Source organism: Lynx canadensis, chromosome A2, assembly GCF_007474595.2.
Source record: "Lynx canadensis isolate LIC74 chromosome A2, mLynCan4.pri.v2, whole genome shotgun sequence".
NCBI lineage: Eukaryota > Metazoa > Chordata > Mammalia > Carnivora > Felidae > Lynx > Lynx canadensis.
This window is the reverse complement of record NC_044304.2, coordinates 153,596,439-153,623,931: the sequence shown is the minus strand read 5'-3', so window position 1 is coordinate 153,623,931 and position 27,493 is coordinate 153,596,439. Positions and strand designations below refer to the sequence as shown.

At 43.9% G+C, this 27,493-nt stretch overlaps 1 protein-coding gene across 2 annotated transcripts in view; it reads left to right on the top strand.

Moving 5' to 3' along the window:
- The window catches only part of ZC3HAV1 (zinc finger CCCH-type containing, antiviral 1), a 61,273-nt gene extending 34,113 nt beyond the window's left edge, over positions 1-27,160 (top strand). The window contains exons 7-13 of one of the 2 annotated variants that reach the window (XM_030308532.1): positions 194-368; positions 3,423-3,543; positions 8,697-8,799; positions 11,292-11,373; positions 12,136-12,266; positions 13,784-13,917; positions 23,327-27,160. In XM_030308532.1, the coding sequence (XP_030164392.1) occupies positions 194-368; positions 3,423-3,543; positions 8,697-8,799; positions 11,292-11,373; positions 12,136-12,266; positions 13,784-13,917; positions 23,327-23,592 (1,012 nt within the window). In that variant the 3' untranslated portion in view covers positions 23,593-27,160. Of the gene's footprint in view, positions 1-193; positions 369-3,422; positions 3,544-8,696; positions 8,800-11,291; positions 11,374-12,135; positions 12,267-13,783; positions 13,977-23,326 lie in introns of both variants that reach the window. The other variant, XM_030308534.1, reaches the window with a different exon arrangement.
- Positions 27,161-27,493: the final 333 nt, after the last annotated feature.

Genomic DNA, 27,493 nt, shown 5'->3' with positions numbered 1-27,493 from the left:
GGTGAGATTTCATTCGTCTTGATGGCTGAGTAATATTCCATTGTGTATTTATATATAGATATAGATATACTATATCTGTATCCATTCATCAGTTGATGGACACCTGGGCTCTTTCCGTAGTTTGGCTGTTGTTGGTAATGCTGCTGTAAACATCGGGGTGGTATTTTGTTAACTTTAAACTCTTCCCCTTCAGCTTTTCTATCGGAAATAAAAACATCAACTTCCAGATGATGGTTTGTAATTGTAATCCTATCCGGCGTATCTCCACACCTTCATCTGTCACAGTGCTGACCAATTTTGTCTTTGCCACAAAATGGATTTGGTACTGGAGGAACAAATCCGACAGATGGGTTCAATATGGGGAGAGGGTGAGTACCGTTCCTCCTTGTGGAGGCTCTTGTTTAAACTTGACCACTTCAGGAAAAAATATTAATAAAATGTCTGGCACCTACATGGTTATCCATGGCACATGGGTGTAGTTGAACTAGTACTTTTTCACATTATACACAACTGTATTGGTATATTTTGTAGCAAACATATACTCTGGGATTACGTTCATCAACAGCAACAGCTATTAATTATTTTCTTTTTTTAAAGCTTATTTATTTGAGGGGGGGGGGGGGGGGTAGAGAGAGAGGGAGAGAGAGGATCCCAAGCAGGCTCCATGCTGTCAGCACAGAGCCCGACGGGGGACTGGAATCCACCAACCGTGAGATCACCACCTTGTCCAAAATCAGGAGTCAGACACTTAACAGACGGAGCCACCCAGATGCCCCTCCTGCAATTGAATTTTTAATATGAGTTGGGGCAACCGCGATTTCTGGGTTAGGAGCCTCCCTAGTAGAAAGGGAGACAACAGCAGCTTTTGTCAACCCAGGGCAGGTGCATATGCTTTGACTGTGAACTCTCCGGAATGTAGACTTGATATCCTTTTAAGGAAGTTCAAGTGCTTAACCAAGACTTGGCCCTACATAGATGGTAGACAGGGAGAGGAAGTGATGTTGGGCAGGGTGATGATTAAATGGATGGGCAGCTGGGCAGCAATGGTACAGGACAGAGTGACAGCTGGAGGGCGGGGCCTGGTTGTCATGGGGTTTGCATCAGGCGGATCCGGACCCAAGGAGATGTTTACCAGCTGGTGTACCTGTGACAGCTGGTGTAGAGGGGCAGGGAGCCTATGGCCCGAGAGAACCACCCGAGGCAAAGGCACACCTTAGCTCTAGATCAAGGCAGTAATGTAGGCACAGGACAAAAGCCAAGACCTGGCTACTGAACATGAGATACACATTCAAGTCTTTCGGGAGAAAAAAAATAATTGAAGACCCTACCATTCATTCATTCATTCATTCACTTAATCAGAACTGGAGTACAGTGTGAGGGAAGGGCCCGAAGGAAAACCAAGTGTGAAGCTTGAGAGGCTGTCCAAATGCTCAGACACTGAAATTGCCTTGGTGTGTCCATTAGGACAGTCACTAGCCCCTTGTGGCTGTTTAATTTAATTTAATTTAATTTAATTTATTTATTTTTAATTTTTTTTTAATGTTTATTTATTTTTGAGACAGAGAGAGACACAGCATGAGCAGGGAAGGGGCAGAGAGAGAGGGAGACACAGAATGTGAAGCAGGCTCCAGGCTCCGAGCTGTCAGCACAGAGCCTGACGTGGGGCTCGAACTCACAAACTGTGAGATCATGACCTGAGCCGAAGTAGGACGCTTAACCGACTGAGCCACCCAGGTGCCCCAATGGCTGTTTAATTTTAAACTTCAGTTAATTGAATTTGAACAAAATGAACAATTCAATTCCACGGTAACAATAGTCACATTTAAGTGCTCTACGACCACTTGTAGCTAGCAGCTATCACACAGGAAAACACAGAGAACATGTCCAGTGAAATGTTCCAGAACGTTCCAGTGGACAATGCTGATCTAGACGTGAGGGTCTTGCTGGTTAAAATCAGGTCCACAGACCAACAACATTGGCACCGTGGGAGCTCTTTGAAATGCAGAATTAAAACCCAGTTCCCAGAATTTTATTCTGCATTTTAAAACAATTCCTGGGTGATTCACATACAAATTAGAGTTTGAAAGGCCCTGGCCTAGAGTAAATTCCTTCCAGCCTAGAATAGGGTCCTGCGGAGATACAGGACTTCAGCTGTCAGAATGGGAGATGAGGACAGAGATTCGCATTGGCAAACCAGTGTCCCCAGAGGTGACAGACCTACCTTGCTGCTCCCTGTGTTCACAAGCGTTTGCCCAAGTCACTGCTCTTTGGGGTCGTAGGAAGGCATGTGATTTACCCGCGCCGTCATCTATCTAATCTTGGATACCCCATTTCCTACTGCCCGCCAAGGATGGCAGTCTTGTTTACAATGATCCTGGTAGATCATGTCCCAGCAGCTGTTGCAACAAACATCTTCACGGGGTGGCTTAATTGTTGGATGCTGTGGGGCGCCTGGGCGGCTCAGTCGGTTGAGCGTCTGACTTCGGCTCAGGTCATGATCTCACGGCTTGTGAGTTCGAGCCCCGCGTCGGGCTCTATGTTGACAACTCGGAGCCTGCTTCGGATTCTGTGTCCCTCTCTCTCTCTGCCCCTCCCTTGCTTATGCTGTGTCTCTCTCTGTCTCTCTCTCTCAAGAATAAATAAAAAACATTTTAAAAAAAATGAAAAAAGATTGTTGGATGATGCGGTTGAGAAAGTTCTTCTAAAGTTAGCCTCCTTAGCCTCCTTGTCGCTTCCACCCGTTTGTCCTGGTGCTACCTCCTGAACCACATTCTAGTTTATTCCAGCTTTACACCGTGTACAGGTATTGGGACCCAGCTTTCCTGCCCTTACCATATTCCTCTCCAGGCTAAAGAGACCTAGTTCAAGACATTTTCCTTGAAGGCTTTCATTGTGGCCCCCTCACCTTATATCCGTCAGGCATCTTCACTGGGGAAGGAGTAGGGGTATGTGTAGCTGAAAGCCTCAGAATCCAGAGTGTCATTAAAGGGACCAGTAGCCCCTCCCCATCATAGGCTGCCAGCAGGAACTTGCTGTCATTAACTCCTCCAGTTTAGATCATGATGAACAAGTGTCTCCTTGCCATTAAATATTGGGAACCCCTCCTATTCGGGCTTACATGCAGTCTGCCCTGGTCTGCCAGCCCTGCGTTGGGTGGGGACAGTGGAATGGTGGCCTAGCTTGTCTCCTCACTAGAGTCCACACGCTTCCCTTTACCCATCCATTCTGATGTCTAGACCCTTCACGTAGGCCTTGAGACGTGGCCCCAGCCTGGCAACCTTTACAGCCTGGTTTGGGAGGCAAGCTGCATTCCTGTTTAAGTCCCGTGGCTAAAATACAATTGTGTAAGATACAATGGCAGAGGTTTCTTAAAAGCCTACCCTCAAGTGTCTTTACCTTTTTTTTTTTTTTTTTTCAATCAGGTCGACAAACAGCAAGCTGCAAACGTCGACTCTTCGTACCTGGAGTCTTTCTTTCTGTGCTCTCCGAGGGGAATTGTGCCATTTCAGGCGGGTTCACAGAGCTATGAGCTGAGTTTTATGGGTAAGACTCTGCGTTTGGCAGTGACCCCTACTGTTGGAATCTGGCACGCGGTGTGCACGTGGGAATGGGAGCAGAGTGTATATACACGCTGAACACAGCATCAGGGTTCCTTTTTAGCGGGATGGTGGTGTGGAAGCCAGTGGAGACCTGTGCTGGAGAGCCTTGGCTCTCTATGTAACCCCGGGAACAGCACCTGGCCTGTCTGGGCCACAGCTCCCTCATCTGTACAATGCGGGCATTGGACTAAATGGACGGGCTGTTTCCCAGGCCGAGGCAAAAGTTCAGGTGCTGATGACTACAGTAGAGACTTTGGACCCATTGGTGCCTTCAGAATTGTAAAACCTCCCTGTTCCTTCTGGGCTTCATCGTCTAGGTTAGTGGCTTTATCCATCACTTTTCCTTTTTCTTTTCTTTTCTTTTTTTTTTAATTTTTCTTAACGTTTATTCATTTTTGAGAGACAAAGACAGCATGAGTGGGGGAGGGGCAAAGAGAGAGGGAGACACAGCATCTGAAGCAGGTTCCAGGCTCTGAGCTGTCAGCACACAGCCCGACGCAGGGCTCGAACCCATGAACCTGAGATCATGACCTGAGCTGAAGTCAGGTTCTTAACCGACTGAGCCACCCAGGTGCCCCTATCCATCCCTTTTTTCTAGAGACTTTGCCTTCTGCCATGTTTGTTTGAGCCGCCATGGGAAGGCTTTCAGTTTAGTTTCTACCAATCTGTTGTGTTTAGTAAGAAATCAGGGCAGGAACTGCCCTCCCTCTAAATGTACTGTCCTTTCAGCTGCACCCCTGGGACGCTCCCTGTGTATGGTTGGGTAGTTGCCCTTTCAGGATCAGCCCTACAGGTGCTTTGAAAGAGGTAAAGAAGACTTTCTCGCGTCCTTGACATTCCAGGTGGTACCTCGCATTTGGGCCCTGTACCAATTGTTGGGTATTAAGCCTCCAAAAACCATTATACCAGCTACTGTATTTTGGAAAGCAATCTGGTTATACATATCAAGAGATATTAAAATATGATTGCCTTTTCATGGTCTCAGGAATCTTTTTAAGGAAATAATTCACCAGAAGGGGAAAAAAAAAAGGCTATGAACATGACGATGTTTATTAAAGCCTATTTGATATGCTATAGTAGAGGAACAGCCTGTAGGGTGGTCGGATAGTGATTAAAACAGGGTATTGAATTTCATTGGAGTATTGGTTAAAATTATGATTACGAAAACCATGCAGTAAAGTCAAAATTTGATACTGTTAAGTGAAAAAGGCAACCTCCCAAGTTTATGTTTGTACTTTTCCTCTTTAGATGTTGTATTTCAAATGTTTATTTATTTTTGAGAGAGAGACAGAGAGAGAGAGAGAGAGAGAGAGAGCGTGCTATTGTGTGAGTGGAGGAGGGGTAGCGACAGAGGGAGACAGACAGTCCCAAGCAGGCTCTGTGCTGACATGGGGCTCGAACTCAAACCGTCAGATCATGACCTGAGCCAAAATCAAGAGTCAGTTGCTTGACTGACTGAGCCATCCGGGTGCCTCTAGATGTTGTATTTCAAATCAAGGTTTTTTTGTTTTGTTTTGTTTTTAATTTTTTAAAAATTTTATTTGAAGGGCACCTGGGTTGCTCAGTCGATTAAGCATCCGACTTCAGCTCAGGTCATGATCTCGCGGTCTGTTCGAGCCCCGCGTTGGGCTCTATGCTGACAGCTCAGAGCGTGGATTCTACTTCAGATTCTGTATCTCCCTCTCTCTTCCCCTCCTCTGCTCATGCTCTATCTCTGTCTCTCAAAAGTAAATAATAAACATTTAAAAACTGTTTTAAATTTTATTTGAGAGAGAGAAAGAGAAAACAGGAGTTAGGGAGGGGTATGGGAGAAAGGGGGGGAAAGAGAGAGACAGAATTCCAAGCAGGGATCCTGATCCAGGCTCCAAAGATACTCCATAAGAGGCCTTTTTATATTTGTACTTTTTTTTTTTTTTTTTTTTTTTTTCAGAGAGAGAGAGCCTGGGAGCAGGGGCTGTGGGGGGAAGGGACAGAGAGGGGGAGAGACAGAGAGAGAGAGAGAGAGAGAAAGAGAGAAAATTTTTTTTTTTTTTTTTTTAACATTTATTTATTTTTGGGACAGAGAGAGACAGAGCATGAACGGGGGAGGGGCAGAGAGAGAGGGAGACACAGAATCAGAAACAGGCTCCAGGCTCCGAGCCATCAGCCCAGAGCCCGACGCGGGGCTCGAACTCACGGACCGCGAGATCGTGACCTGAGCTGAAGTCGGACGCTTAACTGACTGAGCCACCCAGGCTCCCCGAAAGAGAGAAAATCTTAAGCAGGCTCCATGCGCAGCATAGAGCCCGAGGCGGGGCTCGATCCCATGACCCTGGGATCATGATTTGAGCCAAAATCAAGAGTTGGACGCTTGGGGCTCCTGGGTGGCTTAGTAGGTTGAGCGTCCAATTTCAGCTCAGTTCATGATCTTGCAGTTCGTGAGATTGAGCCCCGTGTCAGGCTCTGTGCTGACAGCTCAGAGCCTGGAGCCTGTTTCCAATCCTGTGTCTCCGTCTCTCTCTGCCCCTCCCCTACTCACACTCTGTCTCTGTCTCTCAAACATGAATAAACGTTAAAAAAAATTAAAAAAAAAAACAAAAACACAAGAGTTGGATGCTCAACCGACTGAGCCACCCAGGTGCCCCTCAAATCAAAAGTTTTTTTAAAAGAATTAATATGCATGGTAAGTGCAACTGTGTGCACACATGACCAAAACCAGAGGGCAATAGGAAGGAATAGAAATCTCTTCCGTTGGATGGTGAAATTAAGAATGACTTAAATGAAAAAAATTTTATTCTTTGGGTACTACTCTGTTGTTTTGGCAATTTAAATGGGTGTTGGACAGAGAAGAACCAATAATGGACCTTGTTCCCGAATCTGGAGAAATGTGACCAGCAGTTCTCGTTCACTTGGTTCATAGAAACTAGTTCGGAGCCATTTGCGGTATTCCAGGGCCTTTTTTTCCTGTTGCTGATACTGTCATTCATGAATCTAGTATTGGGACGCCACCCATGTCGCTAGGCACCGTTCTAGGTGCTGACATACCAGGCAGTTTCTGAAAGTGATACCAGCCCTGGGGAAAAAGAAGCGGTGCGAAGAAGCAGCCAGAGAACTGGAGGAGTCCTAGGAGAGCATCTTGTTTGTATCCCAGGAGGAAATTTTGGAAGGAAGGGAGCACCTGTGCCCATGGGAAGGCGGGCCCCCAAGAGAGGGAGGAGCTGGCGCTAAGACCGTAAATTGCAGATGAGCTGGAGGTTTCAAAGGGCGGTGGGAAGGTCTGCGGGAGATGAGAGCCCCGGGAAGGTTGGGAGCAGGGCTGTGGCATGATCTCATTTGATCTTTTTATTGTTTATGTTTGTTTCATTTTACACCAACTCTACTGAAGCAGAATTGCTACAATGGGGTGCATCCGTGTTAAGCGTGCAGTGCAGCTGCTATCCTGATCAGGCTCTAGAGCTTCCCAGTCATCGATCCAAAAAGTGTCCTCATGCTCCTTTGCAGTCACTCTTCCCACCCCCATTTGCTGTCTCTATAGTTCTGTCCATCCTAGAACGTCACAGAAGTAGAATCTTGTGGTGTTCTCTGCACGTGGCTGACTCCCTTCACTCAGAATGTTGTTTCAATTCACCTGTGTGGCTGCACGTGCAGTGGTTCTTCCCTTTTCAGTGCTGAGTAATATTTCGTTGTAAGGCTGTACCTTGGTTGGTTTACCCATTCATCTGTTAATGGGCAGTTTGGTTATTTTCACATTTTGGTTATTATAATGATGCTACTAAGAACATTAAAATGCAAGTCTTCGTGTGAGTGTAAGTTTTCATTTCTCTTGGGTGAGTATGAAGGAGTGGGATCGCTAGGTCACATAGGCACCAGGTGTTTAACTTAATAGGAAACTGCCCAACAGTCTTCCAAAGTGGCTGTGCTATTTTATACTTTCACTAGCAATGTAAGTTGATTTACTTTTTTTTTTTCAAGTTTATTTGTTTGTTTTGAGAGAGAGAGCGTGGGAGGGGCAGAGAGAGAGAGAGGGAGAGAGAGGATCCCAAGCAGTCTTTGCATCAGCAGCGCAGAGACCCAATGCGGGGCTCGAACCCACGAAATGGGAGATCACGACCTGAGCTGAAATCAGGAGTTGCACACCACTGATGTGCCCGGGATGATGATTTACTTAAAAGAAAAAAAACAAAAAACACTTCCTTTAACATTTGTTAATTTTTGAGAGAAAGAGACAGAGCACAAGCTGAAGAGGGGCAGAGAGAGAGGGAGACGCAGAATCGGAAGCAGGCTCCAGGCTCTGAGCTGTCAGCACAGAGCCCAATGCGGGGCTCAACCCCACGAGTTGTGAGATCATGACGTGAACTAAGGGCAGACGCTTAACCAGCTGAGCCACCCAGGTGCCCTGATGATTTGCTTTTTTTTTTTTTTTTTTTTAATTTTTTTTTTTTTCAACGTTTATTTATTTTTGGGACAGAGAGAGACAGAGCATGAATGGGGGAGGGGCAGAGAGAGAGGGAGACACAGAATCGGAAACAGGCTCCAGGCTCTGAGCCATCAGCCCAGAGCCTGACGTGGGGCTCGAACTCACGGACCGCGAGATCGTGACCTGGCTGAAGTCGGACACTTAACCGACTGCGCCACCCAGGCGCCCCGATGATTTGCTTTTTAAAGACCTCACTCTGGCTGCAACTTGGACCTGGGTCTACAACATGCATGAATTAAAAATGACATTTCACACTTGATCTAGAAAAATCCTTCAAGATCTAGCTACCACATTCCAACCCATAATTATTGATGCCTGGTTTAGGGTAGCTTATATGGATGATGTGCTGTTATCTGGCTGCCCACGTCCTCCCCTTTACTGTCTGACTTCAATTTAGAGATTAGATTAATTGCTGACTGCTCATCTCATCGCCTCTTTGTTTTCTGGGTCTTACAAGAGGGCAGTGAAGGATACAGCTTTTTAATCACGAGAAATTTCCATCCGAAAGGATTTTCTCTTATTCATACATGTCACAGTTCAGTGGTGAAGATCTGCTGTATTCCTAGCCTACGAAAAATAACAAGAAACGTTTTCTAGAACTAATTCTCGGTTCTTGTTTGTTTTCTTTTTTCTGTCTAAAGGGATGATTCAAACAAACGTAGCTTCCAAGACCCAAAAGAATGTTGTCAGAAGGCCAAAATTCGTGTCTTACGAGGATGTGGAACAGATTAAAAGGGGGTTCAAGTAAGTGTTCAGAAGCAGTGCCTGCTGGCGGATGCTGTAGGTGTTCACCCGCCGATCTCCCCAATCTACTCCTGCATCTGTTTTCTTGAAATCTTCCTGCTTGCATAACACTGCAGTTTCCTTTTGCATCCTCTATGCTTGTGAAGCGGTACAGGGTGGCTGAAAGGGTAGGCGAGCAGGAAATCTGTCTCTTCCTCTGACTCACAGGGGACTTGGCGGGAGCCTCAGCTACCCGGGTCTCAGCCTCTTCACTGTGCACGGCAGGATCGAAGGGGTGTGCCTAGAAATAACCAGATGCACCATTAGAGGGGCTTGTGTTCCTGTGGGTTCTCCTGCATATCTTTTGTTTTGTTGAGTGGATTTCTAGAGGGTAGGCAGCTGAGGAAGAAATGGGAAAAGAGAGGGAAGCGTTAGTTTCCTGGGCAAGGAGATTTGGACATGATACAGTTGATTGAAGGGGATTGTTTAGAGGAAATTTTGCTGTGGAGGATCCTGTGTCGCTCTCCTCTGTGTGCTCATGAAACTCAGTAAAATCTACATTGTTCATGAAGGGTTTTGGGGTTGGGGTTTCCCTCCACCCTCCCGGGCAATACATGGTTATGTGAAACAGATTTCAAGGTGGGTGTCAAATCAAGCATGACTTTTTCACAGTTGATTTATTTCAGTTTTTATCAAAACAAGGTGTGTGTGTTGCATTTTGTTGTTTTTATTTAAAAAAATTTTTTTAATGTTTATTTTTGAAAGAGACAGAGACAGAGTGCAAGTGTGGGAGGGGCGGAGAGAGAGGGAGACAGAGAATCCGAAGCAGGCTCCAGGCTCTGAGCTGTCAGCACAGAGCCTGATGTGGGGCTCGAACCCGTGAACCGCGAGATCATGACCTAATCCGAAGTTGGATGCTCAACCGACTAAACCACCCAGGCGCCCCTTGTTGGTTTTAAGAAACTAAGCGATTCGTTCTTAGAGAATTTCCCACATTCAGAATGTGTCAAATTGAATGCCTGTGGGGTCATCTGATAAGAAATTTCTATGAGCTCATGGCTTGTTCAAGATTTAGAGGCTTGATTAGATCAAGGTTCCATTGTTCGTTAATGGTACAATTTAACTGCTACTTTGTACTTCCTGTCACATCACAGTAGGAGGCACATAATGTCTAGTTGTCCTCCTTAAAATTTGTTTAATGTTTATTTATTTATTTTGAGAGAGAGAGAGCAAGAGAGAGGCGGAAACAGAGAGGGAGACAGAGAATCCCAAGCAGGTTCTGTGCCGTCAGCACAGAGCCTGACATAGGGCTTGAACTCAGGAACTCAGGCGAGATTGTGACCTGAGCTGAAGTCCGACTGTTAACCGACTGAGCCACCGAGGCACCCCTAGTTGTCCTATTTTTAGTGACGAAGACGAGACAGGGTTGTGTTCATTCTAGTCTGACCTCTCTGTAACAACCTCACTGTTCCTCATCTGTTCTCTCACTCGATGGTTACAGTCACTCCTGCTGGTCACCGTTTCAATCCTTTATTTCATCAGCAGTTATGAAATGGTGGTTTTCTAATCCTGTCAATTCTGCAATTACTAGCTGTGTACTGTCTGCTAGGAAGAGTTTTCCTCCTGTATAGTTATCCTGAAATACAGTTTCTACAGGAAAGACAGCAGGATTCTTTCCCTGGTGCTTCTCGTCTACTCCAGTGTTTATAGTTTCTCAAAGACACTGTAAGACATCTTAATGCTCACTTGCCTATTAGATCCTTTGAAGGTTGAGCAGGAATATAAAAAGGAAGGAATGCGTTTACATCTTGAATCAGTGGGAAAATAACATTAAATTAATTTACCAAATTATGGACAATGACTGCATTTAAAAAGCTTTTTTTTATTATTGTTTTTTAATGTTTATTTTTGAGACAGAGAGAGACAGAGCATGAATGGAGGAGGGTCAGAGAGAGAGGGAGACACAGAATCTGAAACAGGCTCCAGGCTCTGAGCTGTCAGCACAGAGCCTGATGCGGGGCTCAGACTCACGAACTGCGAGATCATGACCTGAGCCGAAGTCGGACGCTTAACCGACTAAGCCACCCAGGCGCCCCTAAAACGCGTTTTTTTTTTTTTTTTAACATTTATTTATTTTTGAGAGAGAGAGAGACAGAGACAGAGCGTGAGCGGGGCAGAGAGAGAAGGAGACACAGAATCTGAAGCAGGCTCCAGGCTCCGAGCTGTCAGCACAGAGCCCGACGCGGGGCCTGAACTCATGAACTGTGAGATCATGACCTGAGCTAAAGTCAGATTCTCAACTGACTGAGTCACCCAGGTGCCCCGGATAATAACTACATTTTAAAAGAGCCTAATTACTAGTACAACTATACCAGGAATGCACAGGAAGGTAATCCAAAATAAAATACAAAGAAAATATTCTCTGGGAAACCTTGGCTTAGTGACTGGAATTTTGGGACGGAACTCGGGCCTATGGAACAGGGAGCCAAGTGAATTCTTTCTCTTACTTGTAGGCATCAGCCGGTGCAGACCCTGTCAGAGCCGTTAACCTCGACATTGTTCCCTCAGCAGGAGTTTGGCTTGAATGGATATGAGGTACTGGTTTTTGCTTTTTGGTGTATCAATTGTTTAGAAATGGGGGAAGGGGCTTAGCTGTAGATCTGTGTGTTTGGATGAGAGAACGGTTGGCTTCTATGAAATTCATGGATCAAGATTCAAAGGCCTCCAAATGGTAATGGCGCTACTTTCCCAGAGAACAGCCACCCCCTCCAGGTCACCTTGCTGCCCTGCCATACCCGATCCCTTTGGGGCGCGTCCTTGCGAGAACCCTCTGAGCTATTAGGATCTCTGCTTCATGGATGACAAAAGCGGGAAGTCAGAGAGTGAAAGTGCCTCATCTGTTAGTGGGACTTAAAAAGCAGGTTTCTGGGGGAGGGTACAAACTGCCTCAGCTCGTCACCTACCCCGGTTGGGGCAGTACTCGTTCTATACCGTTCCGCGTCCTCGTCACGCTCCAGATTTGAGTGCAGACCTCTTACGCACCTTCAGTGCCTCTGCCCCTGCTCTAGCTTAAGGCCCTCCCAGGTCACTGCACCAAGTCCGACACCTCCAGGGGGCGTCCCTTTGCCTTTAAGCATCGTGCGTTGCCAGCCATCAGTCAGCCTGCTCCGATGGGCCCAGTGCCAGCGAGTTCGTGACAAGAATGAACTGCCAGATGTGGAAACCCTAAGCCAGCTTATCCCATCTGCTGCTGGGGGCCTGGCAAGGATACCCCATGGCATCAGGGGCCACGTGTGTGGACATATCGTGCTCTAAATGTCTCGTGTTTCACGTTTACATGGTTTTTAATTTTCTCAGCTGTTAGAGATCAATCAGCAGACTCTGGAATATGACACAATAAGCGAGCGTTTTAAAGCTTCCATGAAAAATTTCAAGATTGAAAACATAAAGAAGATCAAGAATACAAAGCTCTTGAATGCTTTTGAAAGGTTGGTGGCCACACGATCAGGGTTTTTCTTTGTTTTTTGTTTTTCTTTTTGTTTCAACGTGAAGTTTGAAAGGATTAGTTACAAGCTGTACTTTATTTATTTATTTTTTTTTTTAAATTTTTTTTCAACGTTTATTTATTTTTGGGACAGAGAGAGACAGAGCATGAACGGGGGAGGGGCAGAGAGAGAGGGAGACACAGAATCGGAAACAGGCTCCAGGCTCTGAGCCATCAGCCCAGAGCCCGACGCGGGGCTCGAACTCACGGACCGCGAGATCGTGACCTGGCTGAAGTCGGACGCCCAACCGACTGCGCCACCCAGGCGCCCCGACAAGCTGTACTTTAAAACCAGTTCACTAGTTTATTTTATTTTACTTTATTTATTTATTTTTTTAATATTTATTTATTTCTGAGACAGAGCATGAGGGGGGAAGGACAGAGAGAGAGGGAGACACAGAATCAGAAGCAGGCTCCAGGCTCTGAGCCATCAGCACAGAGCTCGATGCGAGGCTTGAGCTCACGAACCGCTAGATCATGACCTGAGCCGAAGTCGGACGCTCAACCGACTGAGCCACCCAGGCGCCCCATGGTTTATTTTATAGTGAAGAGTGTCTTCAGGGTCTAGTTCGTTTTTTCATTTAAAAAATTTTTGTTTTTTAATGTTTATATTTGAGAGAGAGACAGAGCTAGCAGGGGAGGGGCAGAGAAAGGGAGAATCAGAATCTGAAGGAGGCTCCAGGCTCAGAGCTGTCAGCACAGAGCCCGACACGGGGCTCGAGCTCATGTGAAATGGTGACCTGAGCCGAAGTCGGACACTTAACCCACGGAACCAGCCAGGCGCCCCTCATTTTCTTTTTTTTTTCTAATGTTTATTCACTTTTGGGAGAGACAGCATGAGCAGGGGAGCAGCAGACACAGAACTCAAAGCAGACTCCGTGCTCTAAGCTGCCAGCACAGAGTCCGACGTGGGGCTCAAACTCACCAACCATGAGATCGTGACCTGAGCTGAAGTCGGACGCTTAACTGACTGAGCCACCCAGGCACCCCTGGTTTTTTCATTGTGTAAACTCGAACTTCTCTCTTTCGGCTTCACTTTTATGATTCTTTGATTTCATGCGTCTGTCATTTATTTTTATTTAAAAAAAATGTTTTTTAACGTTTATTTATTTTTGAGACAGAGAGAGACAGAGCATGAACGGGGGAGGGTCAGAGAGAGAGAGAGGGAGACACAGAATCTGAAACAGGCTCCAGGCTCTGAGCTGTCAGCACAGAGCCCGACGCAGGGCTTGAACTCACGGACCGCGAGATCATGACCTGAGCCAAAGTTGGACGCTTAACCGACTGAGCCACCCAGGCGCCCCAGATGTGTCTGTCACTTAAAAGTTTTCATAAATTTACTTTTTTGTAGCTGGAACAAGAAAATTTTAAGGCAATTCGACTTTGGTTTGGGATTAATGTCGTTAACTGGAGTGGGGAGAGGAATGCTCTGGGCGTTAAGTCTCACATTTCCTTCATTAGGAAGAAAATGAAGATGAACAACAAAAGGGAAAACATCCTGTTTTGTGCCACAAGCCGCGCCCATGTGGAGTCTATCTGTGCGAATAATTTTGACTGGATCTTACATGGGACTGATGAAAACAAATATGGAAGAGGTTTGTGCTAGAATAGAGACGCCTCACTAGTAGAATCGTATCTCAGGCTCTATTATGAGGTATATGCCATGAATTTGTACTCACCAGCACGTGTAGGCTTTTGCATGCATGGAGAATTAAGCTCTTGTTAATCTTGTTAATTTCTCTCTCTCTCTCTCTCTCTCTCTTTCTTTTTTTTGAATCTAGTTGACACACAATGTTACTTTCAAGTGTAGTACAGCTTGGTGATTTGATACGTTTATTCCTTATGCTATGTTCACAAGTGTAGCTGTCATCTGTCCCATTACATCCCTGTTACAGTATCATTGACTGTATTCCTTAAGTTGTGCTTTTCATTCTTGTAATTTACTCATTCCATAATTGGAGGCCTGTATCCCTCTCCCCTCCACTCATTTTGCTCAATCAACCCTCCTATCCCCTCCCCTCTGGCAACCATTGGTTGTTCTCTTTATTTATAGGTCTGATTTCTGATTTTTGGTTGTTTATATTCTTTCTTTTTTTTATATTCCATTATGTGTGGAATCATATGGTCTTTGTCTTTCTTGGTCTGACTTATTTCACTTAACGTAATAACCTCTAGATCCATCCATGTTATCTCAGATGGCATGATCTTTTCCTTTTTTATGGCTGTGTAATATTCCACGGTGCGTGCATGTATGTAGGTATGGGTATATATGTACGTATGTGTATTTGGCACATTTTCCTTATCCATTCATCTGTTGATGGACACTTAGGTTGCTTCAATATCTTGGCTGTTGTAAATAGTGCTGCAGTAAACATAGGGTGCATATATCTTTTCAAGTTAGTGTTTTGTTTTCTCTGGGTAAATACCCAATAGTGGTTATTATGGATCCTGTGGTGTTCTGTTTTTAACTTTTTGCGGAACTTCCATACTGTTTTCCACAGTGGCCGTTCCGGTTTATCTGTATGGTTTATCCACCAACAGTACACAAGCATACCTTTTTTCCAGATCCTTGTCAGCACTTGTTCTTATCTTTTAATTAGCCATTCTGACAGGGGTGAGGTGATATCTCATTGTGGTTTTGATTTGCATTTGTGGCGAATCAAAATCTGATCTCGTTTGCATTTGAATTCGCCATTAGTGATGTTGAGCATCTTTCATGCGCTATTGGCAGTGTATGTCTTCTTTAGGAACATGTCTATTCAGGTCCTTTGCCCATTTTTTAATCAGGTTATTTTTTGGTGTTGGGTTGTATCAGCCATTGTAATTCTAAAACAAAACAAACACAAAGAATCACTCAATCTTAAGGAGACAATAATAGTGTATCAATTCTCAAAGGGGGGCTCAACTCCTACAACTAAGATTAAATCACACACACTCCAAAATGTAAGAAGCCAATCAGTCAGCCAACAATTTTTTTTAAGTTTATTTATTTTGAGAGGAGAAAGAGGGAGAGTGAGTGCAAGCAGGGAGGGGCAGAGAGAGGGAGAGAGATTCCCAAGCAGGCTCCCCGCTGTCATTGCAGAGCCCGGTTGCAAGGCTCCATGTCACGAACTATGAGATTACGACCTGAGCTGAGATCAAGAGTCAGATGTTTAGGGGCACCGGGTGACTCAGGTGGTTAGTGTCTGACTTCGGCTCAGGTCATGATCTCACGGCTCGTGGGTTTTGAGGCCTGCGTCAGGCTCTGTGCTGGACCGTCAGAGCCTGGAACCTGCTTCAGATTCTGTATTCTCCCCTCTCCCTCTGACCCTCCTCCGTTCATGCTCTGTCTCCTCTTACAATAGATAAGCATTAAAAGAAATGCAAAAAGATGTCAGATGTGCAACTGAGCCCATCCAGGCGCTCCAGTCAGCCAGCACAATTTTTGAGTGCCTTCTGTACACTAGATAGTGGGGACGTAGATGTGAACTAACTAGATATGCCCCGCCCCCCAAATTACTTCACATAATTACTTAAGTGATTGCAAATGTGCAGCTACTATAGAGGAAGTGAACAGGTCCTATGGACACCTGACCTGGCTGGAGAAGTGTTCCCAGGGAGCGGCCCAGGAGGGTTTATCTGCATTAGAGACTCAGTGTGAAAGTGAGGGATGCGTGGTGTAAGATACGGCCCCACGGGAAAGAATTGAAACCTCCTGATCTGAGGGCATGGGAAGCTCACGAAGGGTTTTTAAGCAATGACTGGATGAGGAATTTCAGTTTATGAAGTTTAAAGCATCAGTAAAACTTACCTAGAAATGGGAAGACTATCTTGAGTGAGATAATGTTTCTCTTATGGGATGACTATCTTGAGCGAGATAATGTTTCTCTTATATTAGAACTCAAAGGAATATATATCCTAGAAAATGGAAATTGAGTATATACGTGTTCTTAGGTTTTTGACCCTGATAGTGACATACATGGGCGTGTAGTCTGGTTTTCCTATCTTATAAATGGCAGGGCACTGAAACCCTCTGAAGTGCATCTTGATAGTTTGATAGTGTTACTCACGTGCGATCACTTTTCCTTTAACTTGGCAAAAGAGGAGCGTTCTCGATAGCCAAGAAAAACCCTGTGGGTGGTGTGGAAGAAAGAGACAAGAATGGGGTCTGCAGTTCTCACAGATGGGCCAGGGGTCTGTCCAGGAGCTGTGCCCATGTTTCCCATGCTACCCTCCCTTGAGAAGGTATTGATGCTTCTACTTGGCCTGCCTCCTGTTACACCGAGTTAGGAGGTGTTTTTGTTTTGCTTGTATCTATCTATCTATCTATCTATCTATCTATCTATCTATCTATTTTTAAAGTTTATTTATTTTGAGAGAGAGAGAGCACGAGGGGGGGAAGGTAGAGAAAGAGGGAGACAATATCCCAAGTAGCCTCCACACTGTCAGCGCAAAGCCCGATGCGGGGCTTGAACCCATGAACTGTGAGATCATGACCTGAGCCGAATCCAAAACTCTGAACGCTCAACCAAGTGAGCCGCCCAGGCGCCCCTGTATTTATTTTTAATGTCAACATTCCACTTGCATCACCTGTGATGGTATCAGTCCTGTCTAGATAGACGGGTTTGAACCACTGGGCCCATAATCTTAAAAAATTCAGACAGTTGTCCTAAAAGAGGCCCAGTGGTAGATGTCAGAGATGTTGTTCCTCTCTGAGGGAAAGTAAAGCCCCCCCCCCACCTTGTGCATGTGTGAAACCACTCCCTTAGGCTGTTATCTGTATGATTTCGTATGTGACTATGTTAAGGGGAGCAGTCTGGACTGAGGATAAGAACAACAGTTAGGTAGGGGCACCTCAGTGGCTCAGTTGGTTCGGTGTCCTACTTCGAGCTCAGGTCATGATCTCACAATACGTGAGTTCGAGCCCCGCGTCGGGCTCTGTGCTGACAGCTCGGAGCCTGGAGCCTGCTTCAGATTCTCTGCCTCCCCCACTCTCAGACCCTCCACTGCTCAGGCTCTGCCCCTCTCCCTCAAAAATAAATAAACATTTAAAAATTTAAGAAAAAAAAAAAAGAAACAATGTTAGGTAAAAGCCACTCAACTTCACAGTCAGAGGAGATGATTACAAACTCAGACTTGGATAAAGAAATAGAAGCAACATGAAATTAGAAGAAACGGCACATGTCTGGGGGGTAGCTAAGCAAAGAAGGACGTGTCCTGGTTATAAACTGGATTCAAGAGGCCAGATGGGAGGCCCTTAAGGCCAGGGAACATATTTGGGATCCAGGGTGCTGGGGGCATCAGAACATATCTAAATCTCCCAGGATTCTGCAGCCCAGGTTCCTCCCAGTGCTAAATGGTTGGAAAGAAAGAAACAAAAATGTTATTTTTGAAGGTAATGTGAGTGTCTTTATGTAGAAAACCTGAAAGGGATCCGCAGAGAATTGGGATGTTGGCGTTCTACACAGGAAGTGGGACACGGGTCCCTCTGCCACGGGGCTCCTCTCTGTCATCCCTGACAGGCCCCGCCCAGGATCCCTGAATAACCGAGTTGGAGCCAACTTGACCCGTTTTGACTCCCAGCCTAGAAGAGGGTTCCTTTCCCCGGTCTTATTCAGAGTTCTTTCTAGTTAACAGAGTCCATTATTTTTTTGCAGTGCATATCCAGATCCTATTTTGGTAATCAAAAGCTGACCGTGATTCTTCCTTTCTCCTTATAGATGTCTTCCAAAGATTCTTCTCTCTGAGGCCGAGAACGTGTCTGGCTAAAATAAAAGGTGGTTAGGTATAAAGAATGGTAAAAAGAAAAACAAAAAAGCACAATATTATCCCATTATGTCAGTTATACTGAGAGTGAGAAAAAAAAGATAAAGTAGATTACAGGAAGACAGCATATTGTAAAGTCTAAGTATGACCTCCAGGATAAACAAAGCTAGCTAGGCAAAAAACAAGGCAAAACGAAACAAAAAGTTGGGAGAAGAGTGTTTATGAAGACTAGAGATTGACAAAGGCCGGGCAGGCTGTGGGTCCAGTGTGAGCGACAAAAGATGCGGCCGGTGAGGTCGGTGTCTGATCCTGAAAGACCTTGCAAGCCGTGCTAAGGGGAGGGATTTGTCTCCGAGGGCAGCCGGAAACCACTGCTGGCTTTGGGAAGCAAGTGCCAGGGCCTGGCTGCAGTGTAAGAAAGGATGCGGGTCCAAGTCTACAGGTGTTGTAAGAGTCCAGGTCAGGGGCGCCTGGGTGGCTCAGTCGGTCGAGCGTCTGACTTGGGCTCAGGTCATGATCTTGGCGCTTCACGGGTTCCAGGCTCAGAGCCTGGAGCTGCCGATTCCGTGTCTGCCTCTCTTTCTGCCCCTCCCCTGCTCGCACTCTCTCTCCATCTCTCAAAAGTAAATAAACATTAAACAATTAAAAAAAAAAAGGGTCCAGGGCAAAAGTAGGGTGGCCGAGATCCATTTGGAGCAGAAGGGATCAAGAGGATGTTGGGGTTCAGGGAATCTATCACGTGTAAGAGGTATTTGCAAGAAGGGTTGGATCACTGAATGAAGCAAATGTACTTCCAGATTATATAAGTATGATTTTTATTTTTATTTTTCTGTATTTTTAAAATGTGTATTTATTTGACAGAGAAAGATGAGAGAGAGAGAGAGAGAGAATGTGACTGGGGGAGGGGGCAGGAGCGAGGGGGATAGAGGATTTGAAGCAGGGCTCAAACTCACCAACCTGGAGATCATGACCTGAGCCAAAGTCAAATGCACAACTGACTGAGTCACCCAAGTGCCCCTATAAATGTGATTCTTAAAAAGTGATGATTCATTTTATTTTTTAAAAATGTTTATTTATTTTGAGAGAGAGTGTGAGCATGCAGGCAAGTGAGCAGGGGAGGGGCAGAGATAGAGGGAGAGAGAGGATCCTAAGGCTCCTTGCTGTCAGCTCAGAGCCTGGAACCGGCTTCGGATTCTGTGTCTCCGGCTCTTTCTGCCTCTCTCTCTCTCTCTCTCTCTCTCTCTCTCTCACAAATAAACATTAAAAAAAAAAAGAAAAATAGCTGAATAATCAAATCAGGACTCAGACTTTATTACAAAATAGACAAAAATTAATTTAACAAGTATAAAAGTAACTCAGTGCCCTTAAAACAGGCACAACTATCTCGGAATGTTGCAAATAGTTTCATGGCTTTATCAAGCACTACAGATGCACACTGAAGACAAATACGGCTGAAAATTCGGTTTATTATTTTTATTCCATGTGCTTTAAGTCAATACATTTTTACCAGTAACTCCATACTATTTATTTGACTTGACACCTTTTACATGGATAACGTAGAGTTAGTTCAGTTATCTGGAAATGTTCGCTTTCTGAAAGAAGGACTTGGAATTGGAAAGAGCGAATAACTGTGTTACGAGCAGCCCAAGTTGTTGTCATAAAATTCCTATACTGAAGCTTGTTTACGTTTACTCTTGGGAGCTTCTCAGAATCATTAGTTTTAATTTCAAAACAGTGTCTTGTTTTGTCTTTTTTTTTCTCAGCCCAGCAAGCATGGAGTGGGAGTAAAGAGATGTTAGAGGTGGGCAGCGAAAAGAAAGTTAACAGTTTTAAGTGGAGAATGAGAGGGGAAATGATTCCACAAGACACAACACAACTTAAACATTTGTTTTTCATGCTGCGGGTAGACCATTAGTGTAGGGTAAATGGCTCTGTCCCCCCTTAGTAACTCAACAGGGCATCCCTATGTTGTAACATCCCATATATCAGGATTAATATATTCATCTGACGCATCAAGAAAAGAAAGGGCACAATGAGTTGTTCTTTTTTTTTATTTTTTTTTTTTTTTTTTTGGTGAAAGTGAGCACTTGTGGGGGAGGGAGAGTGAGATTGGACACTTACCTGACTGAGCCACCCAGCACCCCAAGGTGTTCTATTTTTTAAATCTGAGAAACGTGTCTGTTTTAAGAGAGATTTCCTTACAAAAAAGCTTAAGTTGTTTAGAAGTTCAGAAACTGATGTGTGAGGAATGTCTTGCAGACTCATGTATAATGATGCACAGAGATAGGTAGTGTGATACAGAGTTTGCAGTGGGTGTCCATCGAGTCAGAAATAATACAAATAAAGAACGCACAGCCTCTGTATACCCCAGGTTGTTTGCAGAAGGGCTAACTAACACAGTAGTACAGATGTGTACTTGGCCATCTGGGAAAACTAGGAGCTGGAAACTAGCTGGGAAGGGGGGGGGGTCGCTGGCAATGACAGAGGTGGAGTGTGTGGCCCAGTAGAATTGTTGGGGGATGATGAGTTTTGTTTGTGTTTTTGGTCATTTTCCAATTACCTACTGGCCTACTTTATGAAATTATTAAAAGATCTGGGTGGACACTGTCTTGAATATAAGCTTGTTTTGGGTATACGTCAGTTAAAAAAACAAAGGCAGGGCGCCTGGGTGGCTCAGCCACATGTCTGACTCTTGATTTTGACTCAGGTCATGATCTCAGGATTTGTGGGCTTGAGCCCCGCATCAGGCTCTGCACGATTCTGTCTCCCTACCTCCCGTCGAATACACTTTCTCTCTCTCTCTCAAAATAAATAAACTTAAAAAAATGAAAAAAAAAAAAGAAAGGCAAAAATACACCAGGAAACAAAGATATGAAAAAGCAGTTCAGAGAATATGGAATACACCAATAAACATACGAAAAGATGCTTGATGTCACTCGGATTAAGGGAAATGCGTATTAAATTCAGATTTTTTGTGTGTGTGCTTTGTATTGGCAAAAATTAAAAGGATAGTTGATATCCAATGCTGGCAAAGTTGTGGAGAAATCGGACTTTCTCCATTGCTATTAAAATTTTTAGGCTGCTTTTGGAGGGCAGTCTGTAATATCTGTCAAAATTTAATATGCTCTATCCTTTGACTCAGCCATTATAGTTTTACAGTCTGTTCTGCAGAAAGACTTATACAGGCTACCAAAGGTGTATTTACTAGGATATTTTAAAAGCATTTATTGAGAAGTGTCTTGGTAATAACAAAAAAGTGAAAACAACCTATATTTTGATCAGTAAAGAAGTAGTTAAATTATGATACATCCATACAATGGAATTCTGTGCAGTCTTTGAAAAGAATAAGGTAGGGTGAGGTGAAGTAACAACAAAATTTCTAGGGCTAAAGTGGAAAAAAATACAGAGCAGTTCATACTGTATAATCCCATTAATGAACAAATAAAAGAACATTGAACTGTACCAGAGTAAATGTGTTATATGTGTATGTAAATACACAGAAACAGATGAGAGAATCCCCTCCAACTGGTAACTGTGTTGGGAAGGAGAGCGGGGCCAGAATGGTAGGTCAGTGATAGTGTTGAACATCATTTACCCAGAATAGCAGTATCTGACCTATCAGGAGGAAACAATATTTCTGGAGTTCAAACATCTAAAATTATAAAAAATCAGTGATAAAAAATAAATAGTATAAATGAAAAAGTAGTAAATAGTTGTTACCATAAATACAGTGAATTCATTTTACTTAGTAACTTTTGCATAGAAAATCAGAATTTGCAAATATATACATTTCTGTTAAAAAGACAGAGAAAAGTATCTGGCAATGACAAAAAATTAAAATAGGAAATTTTATTTATTTATTTTTTTAAGTTTATTTATTTTGAGAGAGAGAGAGCCGCGCGCATAAGCAAGGGAGGGGAAAAGAGAAGGAGAGACAATCCCAAGCAGGCTCAGTGCCATCAGCGCAGGGCTTGAACTCACAAACTGGGAGAGCATGAGCATGACCTGAGCCAAGATCAAGAGTAGGACGCTTAACCGACTGCGCCACCCAGACACCCTAAAAATAGGAAATTTTAAACTTTTTTTTTTTTTTAAAGAGAGGGGAGCACAAGCAGTGGAGAGGGTCAGAGGAGAGAAACAGAGAGAGAATCTCAAGCAGGGCTTCACACCCGGTGCAGAGCCTGATGCAGGGCTTGATCCCACCAGGACCCCTGGGATCATGACCTGAGCCAAAGCCAAGAGTGGACGCTAAACCAACTGAGCACCCAGGCACCCCTAAAATAGGAGATTTTGCAGGAAATCGCTGTTGGTTGCTGAGTATAGAAACCTCAGTGGTGGGGCGCCTGGGTGGCGCAGTTGGTTAAGCGTCCGACTTCAGCCAGGTCACGATCTCGCGGTCCGTGAGTTCGAGCCCCGCGTAAGGCTCTGGGCTGATGGCTCAGAGCCTGGAGCCTGCTTCCGATTCTATGTCTCCCCTCTCTCTCTGCCCCCCGCCCGTTCATGCTCTGTCTCTCTCTGTCCCAAAAATAATAAACGTTTGAAACAAAAAAATGAAAAAAAAAAAGAAACCTCAGTGGTTGTCGAGGTGTTTTACAGTTTGAGGACAATAGATCAACTATTTTGAAAAGCTCTGCCAGGGTTTGTGCTATACCTTTCCCTTCCACATTTTCTAGGACCTTCCCATCAGTAGTAAATGAGCTTTGTTCCTTATAATGTATGCAATATGGGGGGCATGCATCGGGCTGTGCACTGGGTGTGGAATCTGCTTGAGATTCTCTCTCTCCCTCCCTCTCTCCCTCTCTCTCTCTCTCTCTCTCTCTCTCTCTCTCTGTGCTCCCCCACCCCCACTCTTGGGCTTGCTCGCTCTCTCTCTCTCTAAAAAAAAAAAATGTACACAATTTAAAAAGGCTTCTGATGGAGTATCTTTGGTTCATCATTTACAGTTCAACTCCTCCTGCATGATTTGCAGGAGTTGGGCTGCTGTGACCTCACTGCTTGGTTACTGTAGCCTGTGGCTCACACCATCACTGGGAGCCCCAGCACAGTGGCAAATGATTTGGTAATTCCACTAGGGCTATATACGGCATTGAAATTTACTTGCATGATAGACTTTTGTAAGTACAAAGGAAGTTTATAAGTATAACGTGTTGCTGACACGTGGGTAGTTAACACCCATCATCCGATAACACCGTCGGATACATAATCTTACAAACTACATGCCTTCTTTTATGATAATTCTTACCCTTTTTCTATTTCTAGGAAATTACTTCAGAAAAGATGCCATCTATTCCCATAAAAATTGCCGGTATGATACCAAAAACATCGTGATGTTTGTAGCTCGAGTCCTGGTTGGAGATTTTACTCAAGGAGCTGTGGGAAGCATAAGCCCTCCTCCACCACCATATGACAGCTATGTGGATGCAAGGTTGAATCCCTCCGTGTTTGTCATCTTCGAGAAAGATCAGATTTACCCAGAATATGTGATTGAATATACTGAACTAGACAAAGCCTGCGTGATTAGTTAGAAATGATGACTACAGCGTCATAAAGGAGGCCATAACCATTCTGTTCACTACAGAGCCAGATTGCCCCAGATAGTAAACTTGTACATTTCCTCATGTAGTTATCAAATTGCCTTAGATCAATGGTTCCCCAATTTTGTTAACACATTTGAATCATCTGGGAAGCCTTCTAGCAATCCCAGTGTTCAGACTGCATCCCATTCCAACTAAAACACTGTTTCTGCTGTGAGAGCTGGGCAATGGTACTTCTAACTCCCAAGGATTCAAATGCGTCCTAAAGTTTGGGAACCACTGGTTTAGATATAGCTGGGAACGACTGACTCCTAAAACTGCTGTCACTGCTGTAAGTTTCTCTCCCAGCTACTCTTCGTTTATTGTACGCAATGGTTTTGTTTTGGTTAAATTGCAAGAAAATTAACTTGGGCAATTTGAGAGGAATCTAAAAACGCCTTTTGATGTAAGGACGTAAGACAGTACTGCCTTTGGATGGAAGACTGGAAAGTTGGAGGGGGAGGCGTATTTTTTGGAAAATGCTGGGGAGGGGGGAAGAAAAGGTAACTTAAATGGTATTACAGCTGTAACTGCAGTATTGTACCTTCGTAGTAAATCTGAGTTGGGGCATATATTTCTTTATCTCTGCGTTTATTTAGGGGACTCCATCCAGGTTGACTCTCTGGAATGCAATAAAAAGAGCCACAAAGTATGGCTCAGAGAGAAGCAACCAACTGGAGTTTACTGCCCAATTTTGGGCTTTTTATATATATGATTATAGAGAAGGTTTTTCAGGTTGGACTTTCATGAAGTAGTTGTATTTTGGGGGGATATGAGTCACGGTAACCAGATTCACACAAATATTACTGATAAACCTGAGTGCTATTTCTAGTCGTTCGGTGTAGCAGATGAGACTCACCAAGGAATTAGGAGCCGGGCCATCCCTACTGGAGGGTGGGCCCCTTAAGGAGGCGAGATGTGTTTCCTGGTGAGCGCGGAGTCAGAACAAAGAAAACGCCTCAAACAGGCCTTGCACCTGCAAGGGGCTTTTTTCTACATGTAACGGATTGTTTGCAAGTGTAAGTACAGTTTTAAAGCAGTTGAGGGTCCTAGACCAAGAGTTCCTTCCTTATAACGAATCAGGTTTTTCCTTCCAGTTTTCCCTTTCAACATTGTGTAACATTCATTCGCCAAAGTTTCCTGTTACAGTTCCTTCTAGCAGACAGATTATAAAAGTTAATTAACATTAGAGTTGATTTTATTGTATTAGATTGTCAGTACAGACATCTGCACAACCCCTTGGTTTCAAGGACTCCACCAGTAACATGTATAGAGATTTTTTTAGGGCAGGGTTATTTTCTGGGAGGCTTGCCACAAATAATTACTCTAATGCACTTTTGTTTTTTTTCCCTTGAATGGTAGCTCCTGTTTGGAGTTTTCATTTCCTGCTGTTGGTTCTCACATTTTCAGAGATGCAGTTTGTCCAACTCTGATCGCCCAGTAGACCTCTCTGTTTGGATATTTCACAGGCACCTCTAAGGCAATGTGTCCTAGGTGGAATTCTCTACCTGCCTCCCTCAAACGAACCATTTTCTCCCTCAGTGTTCTATAGTCAGAAGTCATTCTTGACTTCTTCCTCTCCTTCTCCCAAGCTGTTCCCAAGTCCAGTTTTACTTCTGAAATATTTCTTTGTCCCCTTCTGAGATACTGTTTACTTAGTAGTAACAATGGCCATATTTAAAATTTTTTTCCTTAATCTTTAAAAACACAGATCTGATCATGCTTTTGAAATAAAGTTCACAATCCTTATTATGGCCCTCATGATTATGATTTCTCCCTTCCCTGCCCTCTGATATTTATTTTCTTCCACACAAGCCACACTGGCTTCCCTTCTTCTTTGGTTCCCCTTTCCTCCTAGCTCAGTGGTTCTCAATTGGGACTCCTGCCTTTTTCGTTTTTGGTTTTTGTTTTTTAATGACAAATACATTGTAACATCTGTTTCATTATCCTCAAAATGCAATTCAATGGTCATATACTCTACCTACACATAACTGCCGAAATAAATTTAAAATTAGTTAACATTAACATAAAAGGGAAATAAAAGGCACATTACTTGGGTACAACTATGTTAGAAGACCTAGTCAGATGTTTATACCTAATGTGTAAATTTAAAAGAAGGTAGAAAATCAAAACTGATTTTATACAAAGAAGTATAAGAAAATGAAAAAGCAGGGAAAGGAGTGGACCTTAGAATAAAAACTAGTGATGCATAACTTGTTTGCATATGATAGTACTTATAAGAGAAATATCGAAATAGAATGTTAATTGAAATAAACATATTATGCAAGGAAATCTACAGATTGTCGAGATGGAGAAAATGAGGAAATACGGTATTTTTTGCAGACGAGCTGTAGGTTATACAAGAATGTCTAGCGAGACATTCAAAATTCGTATAGGGTGCACAGTAGTAGTTTCTTACTGTGAGGAACTGTCCAGAATATTGTAAGATGTTCCGCCTACTTGGCTCTCATGTACTCAATGCCAATAGCACCCTCTCTTCCCCTCCACTTATGGTGGCAACTATAAACCCTAGCAGATCTTTTCCCCTTTTTCAGAGCAATAACATTTTGTCACATCTCCTTTGTTGGCCTGAGAGGAATCGTAGGGAATACAGTCTACTTACACACATGGATTTCTTTAAGAACCAATTTAATGCCCCAACTCTATTATAATGGAGAAATAGAAGGAAAGAAATTTGTAATGACAATAAAATGAGTTTCAATATGTAAATGCTCAGGCATGACTATTCTATACGACATCATGAAGTAGATACTTACCCCTACTTTCAATGAATGGGTTGGAGTTTCAGAGTTGTCCAGAGGCTACTTCCTATAAAGAAGTACTGGGAAATGAAAGATTTAGAGGTATGTGTGAGCGTAGGATGAAAACAAGTGTTAGGGTAAGTCGTAACAGACCATATATCTTATCTGTAAGAAACAGAGCGAAATTACCTTAACTGAAATAAGGATAACGGACTGCCTAAGAGGAAAAAATGAATGATATTCTCTCAGGCGAGCTGTAGGTCCTACATAAATGTCCAGTAGGACGTTAAAAAGTCGTATAGGATACCGAATAATTCTTCTTTGTGTGGGACTAACCCATCTACTGCAGACATACGTTCTCCCTGGCTGCATCCACTCAATGCCAGGAATAGTTCCCAATAATTATGAAACCAACAACCTATCAATTTCTAAAATCCCACCGTGAGAACCACTGACTTAGTTCATGTCTTAGTATCCTCAGATCAGTTTACTATTCCCTCCATAAGGAGTCTTCTACATTAGATGAGATGCTTGCTTCCCAAACCCCCAGGTTTTAAAAGTCTTTGTGCCTTTCTTTGTTCATTTTTAGCATCTGTCCACCTTGCAGTTATCTACTTTCTGTATTAGAATGTAAGCTCCTTGAGGGCCGAGTCAACCCGTCTTATTTACTGTGCCATACCTGATACTTGCCTGAATGCTTGATTGGCTGATACCTCGGATGCCTTTTGTTGAATAAAGTAAGCTCAACTATTATATTTTCAGTAGTTCAGTTGTATTTCTTCTTCTTCTTCTTAAGCTTTAGACTATCCAATAAAGAGAAATATTAATTTTGCTCTGCTGCCTGAATTTGCTATATTTATTCTAGGTATCTCCAAAAATATAATCAGCTGCACACACTAAGTTATTCGATGGGGGAAAGATGTTTGTCCCTTCTCGCTTTTTCGTTCCAGGACTTGATGACCAGGGAGCTGTCAGGATAATGCCAAGGAAAGGCAGGTGGTGGTGATGGACAAGCCCACAGTTGGTTGGCACATCTTCTGTCTAGGGGCTTAGAGAAGGAGGCGGAAACTGCGAATATACTTTTCTTGGTC